At 41.7% G+C, this 21,727-nt stretch overlaps 12 protein-coding genes across 12 annotated transcripts; 4 read left to right on the top strand and 8 right to left on the bottom strand.

The window, feature by feature from the left end:
• Nucleotides 1-101: 101 nt before the first annotated feature.
• Nucleotides 102-1,754, bottom strand: GIS3 (Gis3p; the record flags this gene model as incomplete). The annotated part of the gene is made up of 1 exon (XM_003646125.1): nucleotides 102-1,754. One exon carries the CDS (start codon nucleotides 1,752-1,754, stop codon nucleotides 102-104), a length of 1,653 nt encoding a protein of 550 aa, XP_003646173.1.
• A 1,138-nt stretch (nucleotides 1,755-2,892) lies between these two features.
• IOC2 (Ioc2p) lies at nucleotides 2,893-5,445 on the bottom strand (the record flags this gene model as incomplete). The annotated part of the gene is made up of 1 exon (XM_003646124.1): nucleotides 2,893-5,445. One exon carries the CDS (start codon nucleotides 5,443-5,445, stop codon nucleotides 2,893-2,895), a length of 2,553 nt encoding a protein of 850 aa, XP_003646172.1.
• A 944-nt stretch (nucleotides 5,446-6,389) lies between these two features.
• On the top strand, nucleotides 6,390-9,827 carry KIN1 (serine/threonine protein kinase KIN1; the record flags this gene model as incomplete). The annotated part of the gene is made up of 1 exon (XM_003646123.1): nucleotides 6,390-9,827. One exon carries the CDS (start codon nucleotides 6,390-6,392, stop codon nucleotides 9,825-9,827), a length of 3,438 nt encoding a protein of 1,145 aa, XP_003646171.1.
• A 303-nt stretch (nucleotides 9,828-10,130) lies between these two features.
• Nucleotides 10,131-11,105, bottom strand: INO2 (Ino2p; the record flags this gene model as incomplete). Its single annotated transcript, XM_003646122.1, has 1 exon — nucleotides 10,131-11,105. One exon carries the CDS (start codon nucleotides 11,103-11,105, stop codon nucleotides 10,131-10,133), a length of 975 nt encoding a protein of 324 aa, XP_003646170.1.
• Nucleotides 11,106-11,391: 286 nt separating this feature from the next.
• Nucleotides 11,392-11,934, bottom strand: Ecym_4289 (uncharacterized protein; the record flags this gene model as incomplete). Its single annotated transcript, XM_003646121.1, has 1 exon — nucleotides 11,392-11,934. The coding sequence occupies one exon, from the start codon at nucleotides 11,932-11,934 to the stop codon at nucleotides 11,392-11,394; it is 543 nt and encodes a 180-aa protein (XP_003646169.1).
• A 136-nt stretch (nucleotides 11,935-12,070) lies between these two features.
• On the bottom strand, nucleotides 12,071-13,174 carry HRT3 (SCF ubiquitin ligase complex subunit HRT3; the record flags this gene model as incomplete). The annotated part of the gene is made up of 1 exon (XM_003646120.1): nucleotides 12,071-13,174. One exon carries the CDS (start codon nucleotides 13,172-13,174, stop codon nucleotides 12,071-12,073), a length of 1,104 nt encoding a protein of 367 aa, XP_003646168.1.
• A 230-nt stretch (nucleotides 13,175-13,404) lies between these two features.
• On the top strand, nucleotides 13,405-14,571 carry Ecym_4287 (uncharacterized protein; the record flags this gene model as incomplete). The annotated part of the gene is made up of 1 exon (XM_003646119.1): nucleotides 13,405-14,571. The coding sequence occupies one exon, from the start codon at nucleotides 13,405-13,407 to the stop codon at nucleotides 14,569-14,571; it is 1,167 nt and encodes a 388-aa protein (XP_003646167.1).
• A 334-nt stretch (nucleotides 14,572-14,905) lies between these two features.
• On the bottom strand, nucleotides 14,906-16,789 carry CHA4 (Cha4p; the record flags this gene model as incomplete). Its single annotated transcript, XM_003646118.1, has 1 exon — nucleotides 14,906-16,789. The coding sequence occupies one exon, from the start codon at nucleotides 16,787-16,789 to the stop codon at nucleotides 14,906-14,908; it is 1,884 nt and encodes a 627-aa protein (XP_003646166.1).
• Nucleotides 16,790-17,105: 316 nt separating this feature from the next.
• Nucleotides 17,106-18,323, bottom strand: ICT1 (lysophosphatidic acid acyltransferase ICT1; the record flags this gene model as incomplete). The annotated part of the gene is made up of 1 exon (XM_003646117.1): nucleotides 17,106-18,323. The coding sequence occupies one exon, from the start codon at nucleotides 18,321-18,323 to the stop codon at nucleotides 17,106-17,108; it is 1,218 nt and encodes a 405-aa protein (XP_003646165.1).
• Nucleotides 18,324-18,517: 194 nt separating this feature from the next.
• MIM2 (Mim2p) lies at nucleotides 18,518-18,883 on the top strand (the record flags this gene model as incomplete). The annotated part of the gene is made up of 1 exon (XM_003646116.1): nucleotides 18,518-18,883. One exon carries the CDS (start codon nucleotides 18,518-18,520, stop codon nucleotides 18,881-18,883), a length of 366 nt encoding a protein of 121 aa, XP_003646164.1.
• Nucleotides 18,884-19,160: 277 nt separating this feature from the next.
• On the bottom strand, nucleotides 19,161-19,769 carry Ecym_4283 (uncharacterized protein; the record flags this gene model as incomplete). Its single annotated transcript, XM_003646115.1, has 1 exon — nucleotides 19,161-19,769. The coding sequence occupies one exon, from the start codon at nucleotides 19,767-19,769 to the stop codon at nucleotides 19,161-19,163; it is 609 nt and encodes a 202-aa protein (XP_003646163.1).
• A 686-nt stretch (nucleotides 19,770-20,455) lies between these two features.
• SWF1 (palmitoyltransferase SWF1) lies at nucleotides 20,456-21,478 on the top strand (the record flags this gene model as incomplete). The annotated part of the gene is made up of 1 exon (XM_003646114.1): nucleotides 20,456-21,478. One exon carries the CDS (start codon nucleotides 20,456-20,458, stop codon nucleotides 21,476-21,478), a length of 1,023 nt encoding a protein of 340 aa, XP_003646162.1.
• Between the last annotated feature and the right edge of the window lie 249 nt (nucleotides 21,479-21,727).

Raw genomic sequence — 21,727 nt, 5'->3', positions numbered from 1 at the left:
TTCCCATGTCTGCAAGTATGCAATAATGATGCTAGGCCATTCTTTAATCCCAAGTCTGTACTATTAAAACCAACCTACCGAACCAATAAAAACCCCCGTGTCTAGCAAAATCTACTGTCACACCATCCCTTTACTACATATTGTATATCTCTATTGCTGCTCTTACCCATTGACAACTTACCACAAGGCCTTAGCATAAAACGGTTACCATCCTTTGACCAAGGTTTGACGTCGGATTTAACACGAACTAAAGAAGTCGTTGAGCCAAGTTTCTGCCCCTTTTCTGTATCTTGATTGGTAGAATGACCTGAAACAAACTTCAAGTTCCACGGAGCATTAACACCATGCAAATCTTGTCTTAAAATATTACACATATCCGTCCATAATTTTCGTCTTGTTATCAAAGCTAATTTAATTTGATATGGAGATACATTCTCATGGGTATTTGGTATGTTCAAATTCCAAATATCATCGTATGAAAGCTTTTTTAATACATGCTCATCGACATTTAAGTCTGGTAGTATACTTTTCACCTTGCAGGAGAGCTCAAGAGCATATAACCTTAGAAAATTCGGATTTAATGAAGACTGCCTTGTTCTTCTATTTGGAAGATGGAAGTCTAACCAATTTTCCTCTGTATCAATCATCTTTGTAACCTGTGTACTGGACATTGTACCATCATTTTCATTACTGGGCCAGTGCTCTAATTCTACTGTATCTAAAGCTGACCTTGGTCGTGTAATTGACGGAAGATGTTCCATCATCATACCGACATTCTTCATTTCATCAATAGTTAACTCAACTGAAGCTCGCCTTGTGGAGATACCATTTGGTGAAGCCTTTTGAGAAGACTTAAGCTGTGGTCTCCGATACACTGGAGGATAGAACTGAATTATATCCTCCTCCGTCCATGTGTCTTGTAAGTCGAAGTCCTGGGGGTTTATGCATTTTAAACGTGGGAGGCAGAAATTAAACCCCATGGCCTCCCAACTACTGCCATATACATCGAACGATTCTTCTCCTTCATCGCCTATCATAGTCAGCGGATGGTCAAAGCCAGCATTACCATTAAATTGCACTCCTTCTTCTCCCTCTCCCTCTTCCTCTTCTTCTTCTTCTTCTTCATACTCACCCTCACCTTCAAACCCATCATCCTCTCCAAACCAACTATCAATATGCACTTCATTGAATTTTTGTATCCCCCCCTCAGAAGCTGTTGAAGCCAATATGTGAAGATCACATGCTCTCCTTCGAGAATTTGAAGAGCTTGAAGAGCTGCTAAGACTTGCTGTATCCCGTCGTTTATTACTGGATGTGTAAGATGCTCCCCCGAAAGTACCACTCGAAAGTACCGAGGAAGCAAGATTGTTAAACTTTCGAACCTGAGACATCACTGAACTTAGAGACGGTGTCAACGACAAGTTGGGACCTGACGCCCCATCTAGATTAGAACTCCTTCTCCTCAAAAACGGCGAATTCAAAGACGCTCGAGAATGATAAATCGCCCTAGGACGTGTTTCACGAAGTTCCGATCCATCTTCATCATTCTCAAAGCCTTCATCTTCGCTGACCAATCCATTACCATATGATTCCAGATAATTTGCCCGTGATATCACACCGGTATCAGAAAAACCTAGCTCTGCTTGCTGCTCTAAATCTGGCAACGCATGATAACTTGCTTCAGCAAAACTTTGTGAACGACATTTCTTTCTCTGCTTTTTGGTAGACGACAATGGGGATGCACCAGCTAGCATCTTTACCGTAGACAATATGTATGTGTTTCTGTGGCTTTTGATGGACCTAAATGAGAATTCCCATATGCTGTTATTACGGCCCCGAGATTCTGTACGAAGTATACAGAGACAAGTCCTCCTATAGAACTTGTTGCCGTTGTCTCTGCTGCTCTTATCCCCAACCTTGTGTATTATTATATCTATAATTGCCTAACCAAACGTATGGGAACACAACCGGACGGAAATACAAACGGCCAAAACAAAAAATTCCTGATAAGAAGATCCTCCATAAGATAAAGATATGGAAAATTAATACTCTATATTACCCGAATTTTTTGGTCTAACAATTATTAATGCTTTATGGGCTCTCTCCATTTACCTACATATAACTAAACTGCTGCCTTTATGTTAAAAAATAATTCCTGTTTCCTCTAAATTTCCTCCTCTCCCTTTAACCACCAACCTAGTTAATACGAATCCAGCAAATTTATCAAGCACAAGAGCCCCAGAAAATTCTGAGGCTTTTTGCTAGCTGCTAAGAGTTGGGGGAGCATATGTAGGATATATATGAAAGGGCCAATAGCAGGACAGCTTGTCATAAAATTCCATAAAACCTTAAATGCCAAAATTCTGAGTATTTATTGATTACTAAGTTTTTATAATTCCGTTGACATTTTGGTGAAGTTCACCACTTATACCAACAGCCTATTCCGTTGCAGATCCATTAATACAATAATAATCCCGGCTTGGGTTGTATGGAAGATTCTCAGCCTCCATCGCGGTACATTAAGATGCTGAAGGGACAAAAGGGAACTAAAACATTAGTTAGGTCAGCGTGTTCCTCGCCTGATCAGGAAAGCAGCGGGACACAGAAGGAAGGAAAGCGCTACACGGCTATATATTCCCGCATTTTGCGTTCGAAGGAAATGAGTGTGGATCTAGTGGAGAGGACACAATCCATGCTGGTTACATAATGCGCTCGGCGTACAGAAATAGAATTATTGATTGTATATATATATATATATATATATATATATTGAGTTGGAATTGGATATTTATCCCGCAATGCTGCATGTACTCTCCTGTATGATGCTCGAGAGGCGTCTGTTGTTTCTTCGAACAGTTTATATAATTTTGTACGTTTACCACTTGTCTATCATTAAAGGTACGTATCAGTAGAACACGTAGTGCCTCCACTGGCTATGCTAGTAGTGCTTGCAGAGCTGTGTGTTGGTCTTGAGTCGTTATTGAGGTTTGGAGAGGATACAACGTTTTGAGATGATTGCGGTTGTTGGTTTGGAAGAAAGCTCTGCGGTTGGGGTTGCGATGGCTGCTGTTGAACATGCGGCTCCTGCAGATGCGGCTCCTGGAGGCGCGGCTTCTTAAGCTGTAGCTGTGGTTGGTGAGGGTGCTTTTGATTGTCTTGGATGACGGTCTCGCGTTCCGGAGTATGTGAGGAAATCATATTTTGCAATGGATTCATTAATCTGGGATATGTACTTTGTTGCAGAGGTCTCTGGATCTGCCAGGAAGCTAGTTGTGGCTGGCGTGGCTGTTGTTGCTGTGGAAGCAGTGATATTGGTTGCTGTAGCTTTAGCTTTAGCTTTTGCTTTTGCTGCTGCTGCAGTTGCAGTTGCTGCTTTTGAGGAGGTGTTTGACCGTTTTGCGTGTATATAGAAGCAGAAGGCGCCGCCCCAGAAGAAATTGTACGTTCAAAAGTTGAATCCGAATTAACTGAGGAGAGAGGTAAAGGGATTGACCCTTGTTTCATCATTACTGCTGCCATCTGTTGTTTCTTCTGCAACTCTTCTTGTCTTTTCTTTTCTTCTTTGAGCTTCTTACGCCGTTCCCTATCCTCAGCCTGTTTCTTTTGCTTAGCTCTTGTAGAGATTAGTTCAGATTTGAATACAGATCGTATGTCTTGCTCTAACTTTGCAATGCACCACCCACATATAAATACTTCAGATTCACCTGGGAATTTGCGGCGCATAGTAGGCCTCTCGGTATCTTGCTCCACCTCACCTCCAGCTGCAGCACGGCGGGATGTTCTTCTCTGTTGATGAGTAGGACCCATGGGAACCAATGAGAAATCCTTGGCGGTTAAAGGTTTATCGTGGCCACGAGATAAAATGTCCACCACAGCCTTGTCCTGACATTCCCAATGCTGCCATCTTAAGCACGAATCACAACATACGAGGTTGTAACCGCTAAATATTTTACTTTCAGGATCTATGTTGACACCCGATTCTATGTTACAAACACATTGGAAATACCAGTCCTTATTATCCTCTTGGAAGGAATCAACTGGGATTCCATGGTTTGCAAGTTTTGTTAAATCGCTTTTGGTGATACAAAGTTCATCTGGTAACTCTTCTGTCTGCATTATGAGAGGATTTTCAGCGTTATCGATGGTAATGATCTTTGACAAGTATGTGGCTCCATGTTCCAATACATACGCCTCGGCAGCAGACAAAAGATCAGTTGTTGCAGATGACTCAGGCAGTAATGTCTCACCATTGGGAACAGAATCCGCAGTACGTCTCCTAATTTTCTCGAATTTAGAATCATATTCAAACTTATCCCATAGCAATGACCAGAGCGCATCTTTGATTTTTTTGGAACGTTTGACGACCAGTTTATGACGGAAACGAATGAACTTACTTCGTTCGTCTAATTTGTCATTCCAAGTTTTCTCCAGCTGTTTCCTCTGAGTTTCCTCTTCACGCGCAACTAATCTGGAAGACCGCTTACGCCTAGTTATAAGCTCTTGCATTGATCTCTCCTTTATCCGACTATTCCACAACTTGGCCCCATAAAGCTCGTTGGCAGCCGCATACGAAATCAGGCTGCAGAAAAATTCACGAAATTCACCTTCCTCATATGAACCAATGTAATCTAAAAATGTCTTCCAATTGTAAGACTCTACCATGTAGTTCACTTTAACATCTTGTAAGTACGAGTCAATCTCCTGGGAATAGTCGTAATGAACAACCTCCAAAGACTTGCCATCATCATCTTCATATCTTACAGTGCAATTTCGCAACTTGATGGGGATTTTCAGCTCTGAATCCTTTGGTACCCTGATCTGCTTCTTGATAATCTTGCCCCCTGGTAAAACAAATAGCGAAGTAAACTCGTCCATCCAGATCTGCGGAAACTTAAAAAGATGTTCATTGTTCAACAAGTAGTTCCGGAAAACCACACTCTTACGCTCTATAAGTTTGATCAACCTATAGATGACCTCAAACTGTTCGGCCGCCGACAACTCCAGAAACCTAACATCCCCAGAATAAAACTCCAGCCCAGTCTCCTCTTGTAAATGATACTTCATTGTCACATCCCAGTCTTCAAAAACTGCCTGTTTATTCTGAGAAACCGTCCTCAACAGCTGCAACAAAACCTGGTAGTATAAATTCCCTTCTTCTTCTCCATTCACCAGCGGCCCAACCTCATTCATATCCGCCAACAACAACTTTTCCTCAAACCGCACCTCCTTCCACATGGCCTTCCCAACATCCGCCGTCCAATAACTCCAACATACGTTATACAACCACCCGACACCATAGTTATAATACCACTGCCTCTTCAGCGACTCGGGCGGATCTACTTCCACTATACTCTGCTTCCGCAACTGCCCAACAATATCATCTCCCGCGTACTTTTCCCAATCTACAACCCGCGCCTGCTTAACCTCTTTCTTGATCGTACCCATAACTGCCTTCCTTCCCTTGATCCTACTACTTACAGATCGCTAGTAAGCCCTTGGTCTGCACCTTTACTGCCATTTTCCATCCGACCAAACCCAACTTGTCCAATAATAACCATAATAATAATAACGAGAACTTCCTCTTTCGCCCGCTCGCTGTCTTGCTCACAACACCCACCCACCTCACCAAACCTCAAACATCATTTGTTTTCGACGATAAATCACGTTTCTTTTTACGAAACCGTTGTTTATCATTTTACACGAAAGATGCTGGTGGCAAAAGGGGGCAGAACCGCTTACACGAAAAAAACAACGAAGCATTGGATTCAGGAAGTCTATCCCTGTAAACACAAGTGTTCTGTCACCTAGGAGGTGTAGAAGAAAGCAACTAGTGGTCAATATTAGCGTGGTCATCAGTAAATCGGGAACCAGCTTCAAACAAGATAGTTGTAGCTGGTTTTTTTACGTGAGAGGCTGTGTTTTTTAAGAAAGATTGCCCGGAGCTGAGCGTTAGATAACGCAAGCAGGGACAAGCACAGGAACAAGAAGAGAAGCGGGAAGAAAGTACGGAGGTTATAGAGGCGAATTTCGGTGAAGAATTAGTGGAAAGGTAAGGTAGGATAGGTAATTAAGGGATAAGAAGGCAGAGCTATAGGTAGTGAAGAGAGGGAGCAGAGAAAAGACAAGGAAGCTAGAAGGAAGTATAATATATATACATCTGACGTTATTAGGAAACCCTTTTTGTCTGAAATTTCTTTTTATCAATTTGTTTTGGAAAGTCTTTTGTTTTAATAATTTAGAACTGTTTTTGGATATCTTAATAAAGGTCTGTTTGAATCTTTAATCTCATTTTATTTATTTTAATTTTTATTTCTGAGTTTTTTGAGTTTCAGTTTTGTGGGTTTTTGGAGTAGCGAGGTCTACTACATCTAGTGAGTCAACTGAGGGAGATGCCATCTTCCACGCAGGATTACCACGTGAATAGCCAGTTTAAGATGGGTGGAGGAGCTTCAGGAGGAGCGATAGGAGTGAATAGTGTTGTGGGAACGGGGTCAGGTAGTAATACAGCAAGTCCGACACAGGTGATGGGAATGGCGCCTGCGACGCCGCGGATGATGGGTAAGGCGTTTGTCTCGGTACAGGGTTCAAGTGGAGGAACACAGCAGACGCAGAACTCGCAGCAGTTGATGCCACCTGCGGAGATTAATGAGAGTTATAGTGCTTCACAAACAAGGCTGAATGCGAGTCAGCGACAGCCTCCAAAGCCGTTCCATCGTAAGTCGCTTGGTGATTGGGACTTTTTAGAGACTGTTGGTGCAGGTTCGATGGGGAAAGTAAAATTGGCGAAGCATCGGTACACAAACGAGCTTTGTGCGATTAAGATTGTTAATCGTGCGACAAAGTCTTTCATACACAAGCAGCAGCAGCAGCAATTGCCTCCTCCTAGCAATGAGGAGGAGCTTATGGAACGTAGGAAGAAGTTGGAAAAGGAGATTTCTAGAGACAAAAGGACCATCCGTGAAGCCTCGCTTGGTCAGATTTTGTATCACCCCCATATCTGTCGCTTGTTTGAGATGTGTACTATGAGCAACCACTTTTATATGTTGTTCGAGTATGTGTCGGGTGGGCAGTTACTAGATTATATCATTCAGCATGGGTCCCTACGTGAGAGGCATGCGCGTAAGTTTGCTCGTGGGATAGCGTCTGCATTGCAGTATTTGCACATGAATAACATTGTTCATCGAGACTTAAAAATAGAGAACATTATGATATCATCTTCCGGAGAAATTAGAATTATTGATTTTGGTCTTTCTAATTTATACGATCCAAAGAAGCAGTTACACACCTTTTGTGGCTCCTTGTATTTTGCTGCACCAGAATTATTGAAGGCCCATCCTTACACTGGGCCTGAGGTCGATATTTGGTCGTTTGGTGTGGTCCTTTACGTATTGGTTTGTGGGAAAGTTCCCTTTGACGATGAAAATGCCAGTGTTTTGCATGAGAAAATTAAGCAGGGTAAAGTTGAGTATCCGCAACATTTATCCATTGATGTTATTTCGCTTCTTTCAAAAATGTTGGTGGTAGATCCTCTGAAGAGGGCTACATTGAAGCAGGTAGTTAATCACCAGTGGATGCAAAAGGGCTATGACTTCCCACCTCCATCCTATTTACCACAGAGTGTACCACTAACATCGGATCTCATAAATATGGATGTCATTAAAGAAATGCATAGACTTGAGTTGATTCAAGATGTTGACGATACCTTACAATGGCTAGAAAAGATCGTTAACTCAGAGGGATATCTTGAACTCTCAGGAGAATACTGGAGTGACGTTCAAAATAACAAGCTTGAGGATGACCCTACACGGGCTTTTAACCCATTATTATCGATCTATCATTTGGTGGATGAGATGTTGAAACGCAAGCGTTCTAAGATCCAAAAAAAGATACAGCTGTCTGGTCAACAGGAGCCAAACGCAGCCGTCAATTCGGCGCCTCCAACTGCAACGACCGCTCTTGTTTCGGCAGGTACTATGTCAGCAGGCTCATTTACTTCTACGGCTACTGCACAACAAAAGGTTACAACAGGTGTCTCTGCTTCTGGTCCAGAACAAGCTACACGGCACTCTGGGCCATCTACGACAGGACCTCAACCGACAGTGCAGTCGCATATCAAGAATGGCGTTAGCCAAACAATATCAGCTAATACCCTTCCAATTGCAGGAACTTTCTTATCATATGCCCCTTCGCCTACAACACCTTCAAAGCATAAGCGCAAGATTTTGGTACCTCCAAAACTTGCCATTCCAGAGCAAGCTCATACAACGACACCAAGAAAGGATACAGAAGTTGTGGAGCAGGATGCAGAACATAATGTGTTGTCGCCAACGCCACAGTCTCATGACATCGAGACCAATAATAACCAATATGTAAATATTGGTAATGGGTCGACACATTCTACAGCTGCTTCTGCAAGCTCTAATGAGAAGCAAAACTTTAGTTCATTATTTAGAAGATTTTCACAGCGGCATCGTTACACCAACTCTCAAGGAAGTTCGCAACAGGGCTACACTCAAGATTCAAATACACTACAGCAGTCGCCAAAATATACAAACCAGGTTTCTACTATTTCGCAATCTTTGCAAGTGGCTAAATCGAAAAAGTCACATACTCGCACTGTTTCAGAATATGCTCCAACTTCCAAGTATTCTAGTTTGGGTCCAACTGCACCGACTGTAGACAGCAAGACTAGTTATGCTGAATCACAATCGCCTCTGCCGGCATTACCATCTAATGCAGAAACACTGGTGAAGGAACAGCAAATATTGCAGAGCACATTACAGGATTTAGATATATCTGCAACTCGCGGATCATCTTCCACTAATCATGGTCACGAAGCTGTTGATGAAGAGAAACCATTGAAGCAACTGAATATTCCGAAAGGCCGGAAGTTGCATCCATCTGCAAGGGCCAAGTCTGTGGGGCATTCTCGTAGAGAGTCTTTGAAATTTATGAGACCTGCAGTTGCTACTCAGGTGTCACCTCAAGATTTCAATGACGACGGCTTCCTAGAAAATATCAGTGATAGTAAATCAGATATCATGTTTGGTGCTTCATCATCTAACGGCGCATTATCTGGTGTTGATGAAGAATTAACTGACAAGCAAATTCTAAAGTTAGCCTCAAGGGCTCCACCAGGCTCCATGCCCTCCGTAGATTATCCACGTTCTTTGTTTTTAAAGGGCTTTTTTTCTGTGCAAACGACATCTTCAAAACCATTGCCTATAGTTAGATATAAAATCATCTCTACCTTGAAAAAGTTGAATATTGAATTTAAAGAAGTTAAAGGTGGATTTATCTGTGTCCATAGGCAGTCGTATGTGACTAAAAAATACTCAGTTGTGCAGCAACCTAGCATTGTTGTTACAGAATCTAACTCTGTTGGGTCTGTTAACAACCCAGGGTCTGGAGCACCACATAGAAGACAATTATCTATTTCTTCTCGTTATGGGTCCATCAGACGTCAACAGAGTTTGGTACAACCAAATATCCCTAACACACCGTTGGCTGCTGCTCTACAGGAAAAATCACAACAGAGTACATTGCAGTCTTTCGGTGCTGGGTGCGGAGTTACGGAAGATCTATCTACCGCATCGCTGGAATCATTAAACGGAGATGATAATCTAACCAATTCTAAAGCGCAATACATGAATAGTAAAGATTTGGAGATGCAGTATCAGAAAGAGCGCCCACCTCTGAGGTTTGAAATACATATTGTAAAGGTCCGCATTGTTGGTTTGGCTGGCGTTCACTTTAAAAAGGTCTCAGGTAATACCTGGATGTACAAGGAGTTGGCATCGCATATTTTAAAGGAATTGAATTTGTGAGGAATTTTTGTTGATTGTTTATTGTGTTTTTTCCCCTAAAACCTCCTCAAATATTTTCCTTCATATAGATTCTAAAAAACAATTTGTCTTTAAAGTTCGGTTGGTTTATTTACTATTTTTTTCATTAGTGAAATTTTGTTTATATTCTTTCTTTCATCTGAATGTGTGAATCGAGTGCCAAAAACAGCTTCCACAGTCAAAGAACAAAAAAAAATACTAAATCCAAAGATATATTATATAGAATTACATATACATATACATAACCTAATCATAACGTGAATGCGGAAAAACAACTTACGGGGTTCAGGTCCTTGTTGAAGTTGTCATCAAACTCTCTAATTCCTGATTAGCTAACACCAACAATTCGATGTCTTGTACTATGTACTTTAAAAGTACATGCTTTGGGATCCTCTTACCATCCCCCGGCTCTCGGACCTTCGAAATGTCATCTTCTCTACTCAAAGTGGTTCTACCACGAACCTTAGCTACTTGTGATTCAGAAGGCCGTGGAAAACGTACCATCGCTATCAATTCATCAAAGGCCTGCTTGAAGATCATTCTTCGCTGTTTTTCACAATAAACGTGTTTCCAGCGCCTCAACTTGGCCCGATTTAAATTAATATCATCGGGGATCTCATCCTCCGGAAGTTTGATTTCTGGAAGCTCAACTACTTGTGGGCAGTATCTTCCATCATCAATCATATGTTTATGTAGATGCGATTGCTGCGATTGTTGCTGTTGTTTTTGAGGTTGCCGCTGCTGATGGGATGATGATGATGCCGGTATTGGAACTGGAGGCGGCGGCAGCGACAGCGATCCTGCACCAGTCACCATCCCAGGCCCTGCCATCATATTAGATGACGGGTGTATAGACACATTTGGTAATGGAGAGCCTTCATTAGAGGGCAATAGACTATCCAGAAAGTTCTCAATTGCATAAGACTCATCTACACTAAGCAAGTTGTGTGGAAGAAGCCCGCTTCGTCCTCCATTATTACCAGCTCCTAAACCACCCCCAGAAACCTTCCCATCCCCCTCGCCCACTTCAAACCGACCAACGCCAACCGTCAGATCATCCCGAGTCACAAACTGAGACCCATCGTTCACGCTACCATGTGTCTCCCCACCACTCCCCCCTTCAACACAATCCAGCTGCTCAACGGTCCCCGAAATCATGTTATACGCCGTCTCAAAATCTATATCGAGATCTAGGTCAAACAGCTCATCAAAGTAGCTGCCTTCCCTATACCCTTCTTTCTCTCGTCCTTTCATGGACATTTTCGATCCACCTCCTTTTAGTCTAATTGCTTCTATCTTAATCCCATCCAAAGCCTGATATAACAATGCCCGAACCCTAAATCCCCCGTACTCTTCTTCCTTAACACTCCTTCCAGATTCTCAAAACAGCCTCTATGCCCTTTTCTTTCCCTCACGCCTGCCTGCCTGCCTGCCTTATCTTTTTAAATATATGCCCAACCCAAAACAGACCAAGCCCTCTTCTACCTATCTAATCTCTCACTGCCCCTAATTATCTCACAACTTAACCCTAGTTGCAGATCTCTCTCTATTCTTGCGAATCTTTACCATATAGCCCTGTGACTCTCAAGCCTAAAACTACTGTAGAACTCGACTTTAATGAATGGTTAAGAGCAAATTTCACAAATTCACATGGAACGTCACGTGACCAACACCGTCCGCGAACCCGCCATGTGCATACTGCAGCTGCAATGCATGGCACTCGTGATAATGACATCTGCCAGCGGCTGCCGCTACCCTTCCCTGCGTTAGGGCCCGGTTTTTGTCTCGTCGTTAGTCTGCAACGGAAGCCGAAGGCAGGGATCATCAGGACAGCATACGGAGTAGTAATGTCTGAGAAACAGCTGAGAACATATTGGAAATCAAGCCGGTTTAGCCCTACGGAATTAATGTGGGTTTTTGGTGGTTGGGCCCGCCGGCAGGAGCCTCGAGCAACAATTGCAGGAGCAGGAACGCATCTGCTCGAGAAGGCGTTGAAAAAGTCGGCGTGCGCCCCCGTGTCTGGGGGGACAACGATGGCAGCGTAAGCAGGTACAGAAGCGCGAATGGAATGGAAACATAGTGGAAACATACTAGAATGCGGGGAAGGATATATATATTGTTATATCGGTGACAATAAGTGAATACAATGAAGAGAATGGACAGTATTAGTAGTTTAAGAATTGTGTACTATGCTATGTGGGTAGTGATATGTATATAGGTGGTTGCTAGGGATTGAGGGAGGGGTTCAGGGAGGAGGAGGGAGGTGGGTAGGAAGTTACCCTTGAGAAGTTGAAGGGTTTTTCGTTTCTGAGGGAGAAGTCGGTTCTTTGGCCATCGGAGTCAAAGGAGTAAGACTTGAGCCATTTGAGCCTGTGGTGGAGTTTTTTGGCTTGGTGGGCGATTATGAGTTCTTCGACGAAGTTGTATTTGTCTGTGGTTCTGGTGATTTGGAGGCGGTTCTGGTGGGGGGAAGCGGGGTGGCCTAGAGACCAACGACAGACGGAGGACATGGGGATAGCTGCTTCTTTGGTGAAGGAATTGACCACTTGATTGGGCACGTCGGTGGTGACAAGTCGGAGACAGGTTCCGTCGGGATAGAAGCGGAGGTAGCGGAAATATGTGACCATTTGGACAGGGCTTACGAAGGAGAGGGAGCCCTCGGCGGCGACGCCGTGTCTGAGGTAGTTAACGATGCTGATGTAGACGCCTTGGAATTTCACGTATGGTAGCTCCTTGAGCATGCGATCATAGTTACCTGCCCAGCGGGCATGGTCGATGACATTGGGGGTGGCAGGGGGGGGGTTAGGACTGTAGTGCTGAAAAGAGTATATGTATTCTGCAAATGCTTTGTACGGCACGGAATTGTGGAAACACAGCTTGTTAAACGTTGAACATGTAAGTGACAGATTTATCCACGATTCAGGAGCCTGCAGGACAACTTCCTCGACTATACGCAACAGGATGTCGTTGGGATAGCAATCCAGGAGCCAGCAGCAGTCATTTTTGTCGGGGGAGTGTTCCTGTTCCTGTTCCTGTTCCTGCTCATGGCCCTTACCATATTTCTTATTTTGGCTATGTTCTTCTGTAGATGATATTTTTGGTTTAGGTGAAATTTGCAGTTCTCTAACCTGTTTGATATATAGCGATTCCACATTTGGATCCAGCCTCAGGGCTTTCCTGTAACAATTTATGGCATCTCCAAGACACCCACGGCTTTCTTTCTGGGCTCCTGTTTCCCATAGATATAACGCATCTTCTGCTGATTCAGGAATAGGCTCATCAGGCAATTCTAACGTTCGTTCAGGCATTCTAACGGCTTTGCTTGGCATTGTTTGACATACTGATTAGGCTCTGTTTCAGGTTTGTTTCGGTTTTCACGTTGAAGCGAAAAGAGCACAGGGCTCAAACTAAAGCTAAACTTTACGAAGCTATTCATAAACAGCGTAGGAAGAGTAGATTTCGCAGACGGTATTTAAGAACTAATATAGTTGATGGTTTTTGAGCGGTTTTATTATATAGGGTAGCATACGCCGAATGCGCTTAGTGACCAGCACTAATAATGAACCTCCTGGGGAAATCGTTAGAGGTATTACAACAGAACGGCTACCAATTTGCCCTGCTTTTAAAGCATCGAAGCACCGTCAGACAGGATCCTTGCATATTCGATGAATTGTTAATTTCGAATAATCTTAATGATGTCTTAATAGAGCAAGTCAATAAGTTGGCATTTAAATTAAGGTCTGTATCGTCAGATATGCATATGCGTGATAATAGTAGCGTTCTGGTTAGCAGTAATCGTCTTCAATTCCAAGCACACCATCATCCTTGCAATAACGACATTAATAAATACAGGCATAATACATTTCAGACCACCGAACGACTGCCTACAGTGGATCTAAACATTGCCGATTTTGTTGCCATTGAGAAATATTTTAACGTTGCATTTCGTTTGCTACGTCAGTTACCATGCAAACAGATATCAAAGTGCTGGATTAAGGTCATCGAACCGAAGAAGAAGGCCAGGTTTCCGTACACCTTGGGAGAAAAGTCTAAACCCAGTTGGTGGCCGCAGAAGGTTCAGCATCGTGAACCAGACCACTTACAAAAACCTGATAGAGTAGCATTAATGATTGCCATCATGTTATATGTAGCACCGATGTGGTACCAAAAAAATCGAGAGATATACAAGGATATGAGAGACGCTACACATACATTATTTAAAAATGATAGGGAAGGTTTTCTGAAGAGTGTGATCTTAGAGAACGCCTATAAGGTTTCACAAGCAATTGCAGAAACTAGGAAAAGGAGGCCTTTTATGTTGAATGTGTTGGATCTCAGTAAAATTAAGTCCACAAAACAATATTGTGAGTTCATTAAAAATCTAGAGCAAAAACTGGAGGTGTTGAAACAATCTGATTTATTCCAGCATGGCCCAGCTGTCTCACAGATCGATTATCAGATTAAACCGTTCATCAATCATTGTAACAACTTAGGTGATGAGGATGAAACAGATCTTGAATCTTGCCAAGAGCAGGATTCAGACGAGACGATAAGTTCATATGCGCGTTCGGATTTTTGCGGATCCAATGAAGAAGTTGATGTAATGGTATGCCAACACTTGCAACCAGTTCGGAATCCGGATGTTGATTATAGTGATGCCTTTCAGTCTTACTTGGATGATTCTACGCACAGATCCTCTGAAGATGACCAATCTGCATTGTTATGATATACAAATATGGGAGCCACATTGTACATGCATGGCTCTCTATCATAATGTTGTATTTACATTACAGGGAACTTCACACCACACCATCTGTTACTTGTAGCTGATGGATATATAATATTCCATTTTACTTTTGCAGTCGAAGCCAGTACGCTTCAATTGTTTGGAATATCTAATGATTGTAACTTTTTACTATGTTGGTGTCTGGTGTTTCCCCAATATATAGTATATATTATATACGCATACATGTAATATATATAAAAGTTGTGCATATATTTGTAACAAATAAGAGACTAATCAAGCTCTTAAAGGGAAAACCGCCCTGGTGAGAATGACTTTAAGTAATATTAATATTAGAACCTCCAATTAGTGTGTCAATTTCATTCAACAAGGTGAAATCAAAGTTGTACTTGAATGTGAAGTCATTACCATTGGTCAAGGTTCCCAATAACTCAATGCTATCATTGGTACTCACCTCGTTATCAAACATTTTTTTGGCCAAATCATAATTCAAAGTTGGTGAACCCAGAAAGTCCATGAAATCATTTAGGTTCGTTTTTCTAATAGATCCACTTTCCAAACACTGGATTGACAAAATTGCTGCGTAGACCATATAGATATTACATCTCTCGAATGTTTTGTGTTGTTTCTTAAAGGATAATAATAGACAATGGATTTCGTAAATTGTTTCTTGGATAATGATCCTACTTTGCTCTAGTTCTTCCATAAATGGCTTATTGTAAGACAGAAGAATTATGTAGTAGTGGTACCATATGTAAGTCAAGGTTGGATTGTTATCGCAATCTTTGATTGAACTCTTTGTCCAACGAAATTCTTCTGGGAGATTCATCCTCCAATTGTAGAATTCTAGATTGAATTTTCTTAGGTACTCACTCCTTTGGGCCATAGAGCCTGCCTTGATGAATATTTTTGATGCGAATACTTCGGTGATCCTAGACAACACAATCAATTTTTTTAAGGGCTTCGCCATATGTAAAGAAACTCCGGGTTCATATTGGTAATCTTCAATCCCAGTTTCAATATTAGGCAGCTCATCTGTCTCTGGAATTGTAGAATTCGATAACCTCAACGTATGAGATCTCCCGAATAAAACTGCAATAAGATGATCTGCAATGTAACATCCCCAATATATTCTGCTTCTAACTTCGATATCTAAGTGCGACAGTTTATCAGCATAAACACTATCCCAGGCTTCAGGATTTAAATGTAACCCAATCTCATGAGCTATACGAAATGCCAACCCTGATTCATACCAAGCTAATGGATTTTCACCATTACCAATATCATAGAAAGCCAAACATAGGAGAGTTTGAACAATAGCCAATTTAGAAGAGGAGGAATAACTTCCTATATAGGTATTAGCTTCCAGGTGAAAAACTTTATTCAGAACCTTCAGTTTAGAAAGATTGTAATATTCCGTGGATTTGGCATACAAATCATCGGAACTCTGCGACAGCCGGGAGCCCAGTGCGGCAATGGCAAAGACTAATTCTTCAGAGCAGTAATAAGTCTTGGTATTTATATCTCCAAAAAAGGCACTAAGGAAAGTTTCTCTGTGAATAAAAGTAAATGGACCAGGGTATAGCCACTTGAAAAAGAATGATAAAGCGCGCAATATTAGTGGGCTCCTCGAAAGATTCTTCATATTTGTCGCAGGAGCCTCATTTGCATCTCCTATAGGTACCACTGGATCTCTCTTTCGGATGTATAGCGAATCGCTAGAGTATATTGAGGACGAAACTACCTGGTTTTTTGTGTGAACAACTGAATTGTGCGATGTAGCACTAGACGCATTAGCAGTAATTATTGTAGAAATAGGTTCTGAATTATGTTCCACAGCTCCAACAGTACGTGAAGTATTCATGAGGTATGCAGAATCAGCCATACTTGCCGTAATCGTTGCATTTTCCTCATTGATATCATCAATGCTTATAGAAGCTAAAATTTTATTTCGCTCGTTGTCATCGTTGGCCTCCTTTAGTCTTCTCATATAGGATTCCAATAGAGAGATATGACTATGCAGCGACTGGACATACCCTGTTGTATAACGTTTTTTCCTCAAGTCTTGGTCTATGGGAAGGCATTCCACTCCAAATTTTTGGCAGTTAAGACAAGGCATTTGTAGATCACATTTACGCCTTCTTTTCCTGCAGCTTTGACATGCCAACTTTAGCTTGCTACAATCTTTAACCGATTTCATTACCGCTCAATAGCACCTAGAATTATTAGTAGTGTTCTTGTTCACTTGAATTGACCCAGATTATCCTCTCGAGGTAGGAATCTTGCTAATTACCAGATGAAAAAAGTCCGTGTTCTAGTAGGTTTGCTGGATTAACAACAATTTCAAATATCAATACACAGCTTGACTAGTAATATAATGGATCTAAACTCATAAATATACAAGTGCGTAAATTCAATTCAGCTGTCAAATGTGGTTCCAAGGGAAAGTAGAATATTATGCATGTAATACTTTGTTATATATGTTGCATACTTTAATGTGGTATATGTTCCTGCAGTCATTCCTTTAGGAAATTTAACAGTGCTACATTAAAGAAGACAGGATTATCTAAGAACAAATTATGTGATGCATCAGGAACCACAGTTAATGTTCCACTTGGATGAGATCTTTGTTTATTGAATTCTTCAACCATCATTTTCCCTGGTTGACTTCTAACCCAATCATGCTCTCCGTATAGCATTAGTAGTTTGTCAACATGGAGATGTTCTAACGAGTCAAGCATGGGATCCCGTGCAAGCAGAGAGTTTGTGAACAGATAAGTGAAGATATTCCTGGAGGTATCAGTCATTACATTCTTGCCGTAGATCAAAGTGAAAATAAACTCAAGGTAAAGAAAATTTGGCACCTTTGAGTAAACCGCGTTAATATACTTCCAACCAAGTTTTGCACCTAATGGTCCCATTAAACGCAGTAGCTTTGTTTGTTCGTTGAACACGAACTCAGGTATCATCGTCTTGTTGGCAAAATGCTTGGAGGAAGGATCTTCATAGTCGATGCTATAAGGGCAGTTGCTGCGCCAGTTGTTGTGAACTGAATAGATATTTCTCTCAACGCCAATTGGTGATATTAAACATAACTTCTTGACATTTTGTGGATACTTGATGGAATATTTAAACGAAATATACCCGCCAAATGAATGCCCAACTAGATTGATCGCTCCCAGGGAATTCTTTCTTCTCCATAGTTCAATACTATCTATATAGTAATCTTCAAGCTTTTGTATTGCACATCTATGATGTAAACCATCAATAGTGTATGGGATATGGAATTCAGACTTGACGCTATTAAATTCTGGCTTGAAAACTATAGGTTTAGCTATATCAAGCTCCAATGGCAATTCCTTCGATAGACCATTAGCCGGTAGGTCAATTGTATAAAGATGTTTAATACCTTCACTTAGCTGTGGCATATTACGATGGTAACACATAGATGACGTTGCATAGCCATGTAGGAGTAGAGTGGGTGTCTGTATCTTTGCATCCGGGTTATAGAAGCTCCACTGATTAATTACATCCATTAATAACACATTCTCCGGTTTCGATGGCATGCCAATCATCAGTTGTGATTCCAATCTCTTCAATCGAAGAAAGGGCTTCTCCACTAGCTGCGTCGCCCACAATTTCCAACCAGATCTCCTATGTTCCAGGGGCAAAGGTTTGAACAATCGTCTGAGAAGCCTCCATGGCGAAAACCTAGTATGCGATACTCGATTCATGCTTATTCTGTATTTGCTGATGCGTGCATTAAAAATACGTAGGTCTTATCTTTTTAGAAGGCGACCTGGGAACCTGCTTCCGAATGTTCATGTTAAACTTTCCCTACATATGGATCAGACAGTAGAGGTCTACTAGCAACAGAAAAGTGCCGTGGTGACTAGCAATAGAGCATACACTAGGTCTCCTCACATTGATGTCTACTGGTTCGAATGACATTTCTAAATTACAGCAATCCTTGTCACACCTGGGACAGCCTTTCCATAAACATATAGACCACGCGGAGAAACCAATACCTGAACTAGACAATCGAAATACAATCGACGATGGTGATCTCGACTACGATTCGTACAGCGAAGATTATGGTTACGATATGGATGAATTTGATAGTATAAACTATAGTGAAGAATTATTGAATGCACAGTGGCAATGGGAGCAGTCTTTAGAGCAATTAAAACAAGTTGTAAATTGGTTAGTCCTTCCCTTAGTTGGGAAGCTGCTTGGCAGAAGAGCAGCCGGTATCATCTGGAGCCGGTTTATGGCGTGGTGGTGGGTGAGTTAAAACGCAGTGCATTAATGTATCACATGTTGCCGTTTTATGTCTACTAATTTATAAAGCTTGTTACAACTATATATATATATAATATAATAAGTAAATAATATAGTAAGTAAAATACAATTTAGAGGTTCATACCAACATTAGACCTAGCCTTTTTTCTGGAAGCTATATGTAACAATAAGCCCATCCATCTAATAGCACCCTTGGTGCATTAGGTTGGTGAGATTTAGGGATGGAACCAACCGAGATACCGGAGAATTGTTTGTTTGTCCTTCCCCTCCTACGATTCCCTCACTGCATTCCATAGCTCCCGAATATATGGTCTTAAGAACTGAGAAGAGATCCCATTCACGATGCATCTACACAGCGCCACGTGAACTTCTGTCTTGGGATCGAAACAGATGATCAGCTCGCAGATACATATAAAAACACTTAGCATCGTCGTGGTGATTGTCTTCCCATCCAACAAGTAAGGGTGCGCTTGCGAATGCGCTTCATATAACAGAAAACTAACCTTCTCATTGATTTTATAAAGCTGCTTGTCATCCAACTTTATCCCTTTAAGCATCTGATTCAACTGAAATAAACACTTGAACTTCTCCATCCCAAAATATGCCCACCGCTGATTATTACATGTCTTAAGAACATCCTGTCTAACCTTAACAGAATTAAATAGCCATTGCTCATCATTATTTACTCGCAAAAGGTGCTGTAACAAATTCAGTTGTTGGTGCCAATACTTCTTATCTATTTCAACCGTGGGAACACGTTGATCCATCACAGAATGCCTATTAGTGCTTTCTTGGCCCTGTTGCTGCTTCTGTTGTTGCAGTTGAACGTGGAGCAACGCATTTCGTTGCTGCGAAGCAATATACGCCAAGGGGATCATTCCAACCTACCTCTTATATTTGAAACACAGATTTCGAAACCTTATAGATGCTAAAGCCTTTCCTCACCAGTCTACTGGATAACAAACGTTACTTCTTGATACAATACCTAATTATTTACAGTTTGCATTACTATAGCTACGCAACAACAAAAAAGTTCCTAACGATCGGCTTCGAATTGTCTTTGACGTTGTTGGCCAGCATTCTGTATACATTATCCCAAATCGGTACGTTAGATGCTCTTCTTACGTGCTCAACCGTTATTGGTTGGATACGTAGAAAAGGACCGTTTGTTAGAAATGGCCTATGGAGCCTAGATGTATGTTGCGTTAAACGCTGTTCAGGACAGTATGTCATGTCGGAGACAGCATGCTGTCCTATGGTCTAAGATTCACGTCATCCAGATTCTAGATCGTTCAAAAAATCTGTTTAAGGATAGTCACCAAGCAGTGCACGTTTCTAGATGGCTACCAAGTGATAGGCAGTTGTGTATAGCACCGGCTGGCGGTCGTCCGTACGGTGAAGTACTGTCGAACGTTCGTGACTGCGGTATATGTTGCCTTGAGGATACCTCAGCATCAAAGCAAGCCCTCGCGCACTCAGAAAATGCGCGGTTTATGAGTTCATGAAAGGTTCAATCAAATTATGTTGAAGTTGCTATAGAGTTTAGAAGACACAGGGCCTGGATATGTCAATGCTGGTGGTTTTATGGCTTTTGGCGTTATGCCAAATTGTGCTGGTGCTGGTTTCTCCTCTATTTAAGTCATGGCAGCCCTTTAGGTGGTATTACGCAGCAGTTTTCCGGCCTCTATTCAGGCAAGAGGAGGAGTACAAGTGGAAGTATTGGTTGGTGCCTGCGTTTTATACTGGGATATACATATACTGCAGCTTTGTTTTTTATGTGCATGTTTATGGAGAAATCCGTAGTGGGTTGTATACGCTAGAGGCTAGGTGTCTTCCTGTAGTATTGGCTCTACCACTGCTGTCGGGATATTACACAATAGTCACATCGCCGCATGACACGATTACTTACGTAGGCCCCGAGATACCGTTTGATGGGATTATATTCCATGATAACATTGTTTGTCGCAGTTGTCGGTTGAAGAAAGCTGCCAGATCGAAGCATTGTTCTATATGCGGGAGGTGTATACTTGTTGCGGACCATCATTGTGTGTGGTTGAACAACTGCATTGGGCTTGGAAATTATCAATATTTCTACTTGTTTCTTCTCTCTAATTGCTCCATGCTTTCTTATGCCACCATTCGCTTGTCCAGCGTAGCACCTTCTGGTTTATGGCGTTCGAATAAGTCTTTTTTGTCCTTGATGATACTGGTATGCTGCTTTGCTGTGATTTCCATTAGTTTCACTTATATGCAGTTTGCCCTTGTTCGCGATGGGATGACTACAAACGAAAAAGATAAGTGGTACACAATCCACAAATTAATGAGGAACGAGCAGCTATTGAAGCTTAACAATGATTGTAAATTCTACATTCGCATTAAAAACAGTCCGACTCCTTCTTCTCACACCTCGACCTCGACAAGGACGACACATTATCAGTATGAATACTACAGTACAAATCCCTACGACCCGAAGACATATTCGCTTTCTGATACGTCATACCATGTAGTAAATTCTTACCAAGATATACCAAATATATACGACCGCTGTTCCTTTTGGCAAAATCTCAAACAGAGGTGCGTTCTTTGACAAGACCCATCAGCACCATAAGACTCATTATATATATATTCTGTCACAAGGTAAAAAAAATTACAAAGAAAGCAGCTAGTTACCACCCTAATAACCAAACGGCTCTGTAGCATCCATCAGATAATATAGATGCCGCCAGCCCTAGTAATTCTAACGTTTTTCACCTTTGTCATCAGGAATATCTGACAGTTTAAAATATCCAGCGAAAAGTGTTAGTCATAGGGCGACGCATCGAGGGCAGAGTTTTTC

This window comes from Eremothecium cymbalariae, chromosome 4 (assembly GCF_000235365.1).
Source record: "Eremothecium cymbalariae DBVPG#7215 chromosome 4, complete sequence".
Classification (NCBI taxonomy): Eukaryota; Fungi; Ascomycota; class Saccharomycetes; order Saccharomycetales; family Saccharomycetaceae; genus Eremothecium; species Eremothecium cymbalariae.
This window is presented reverse-complemented; position numbering and strand designations above follow the sequence as displayed.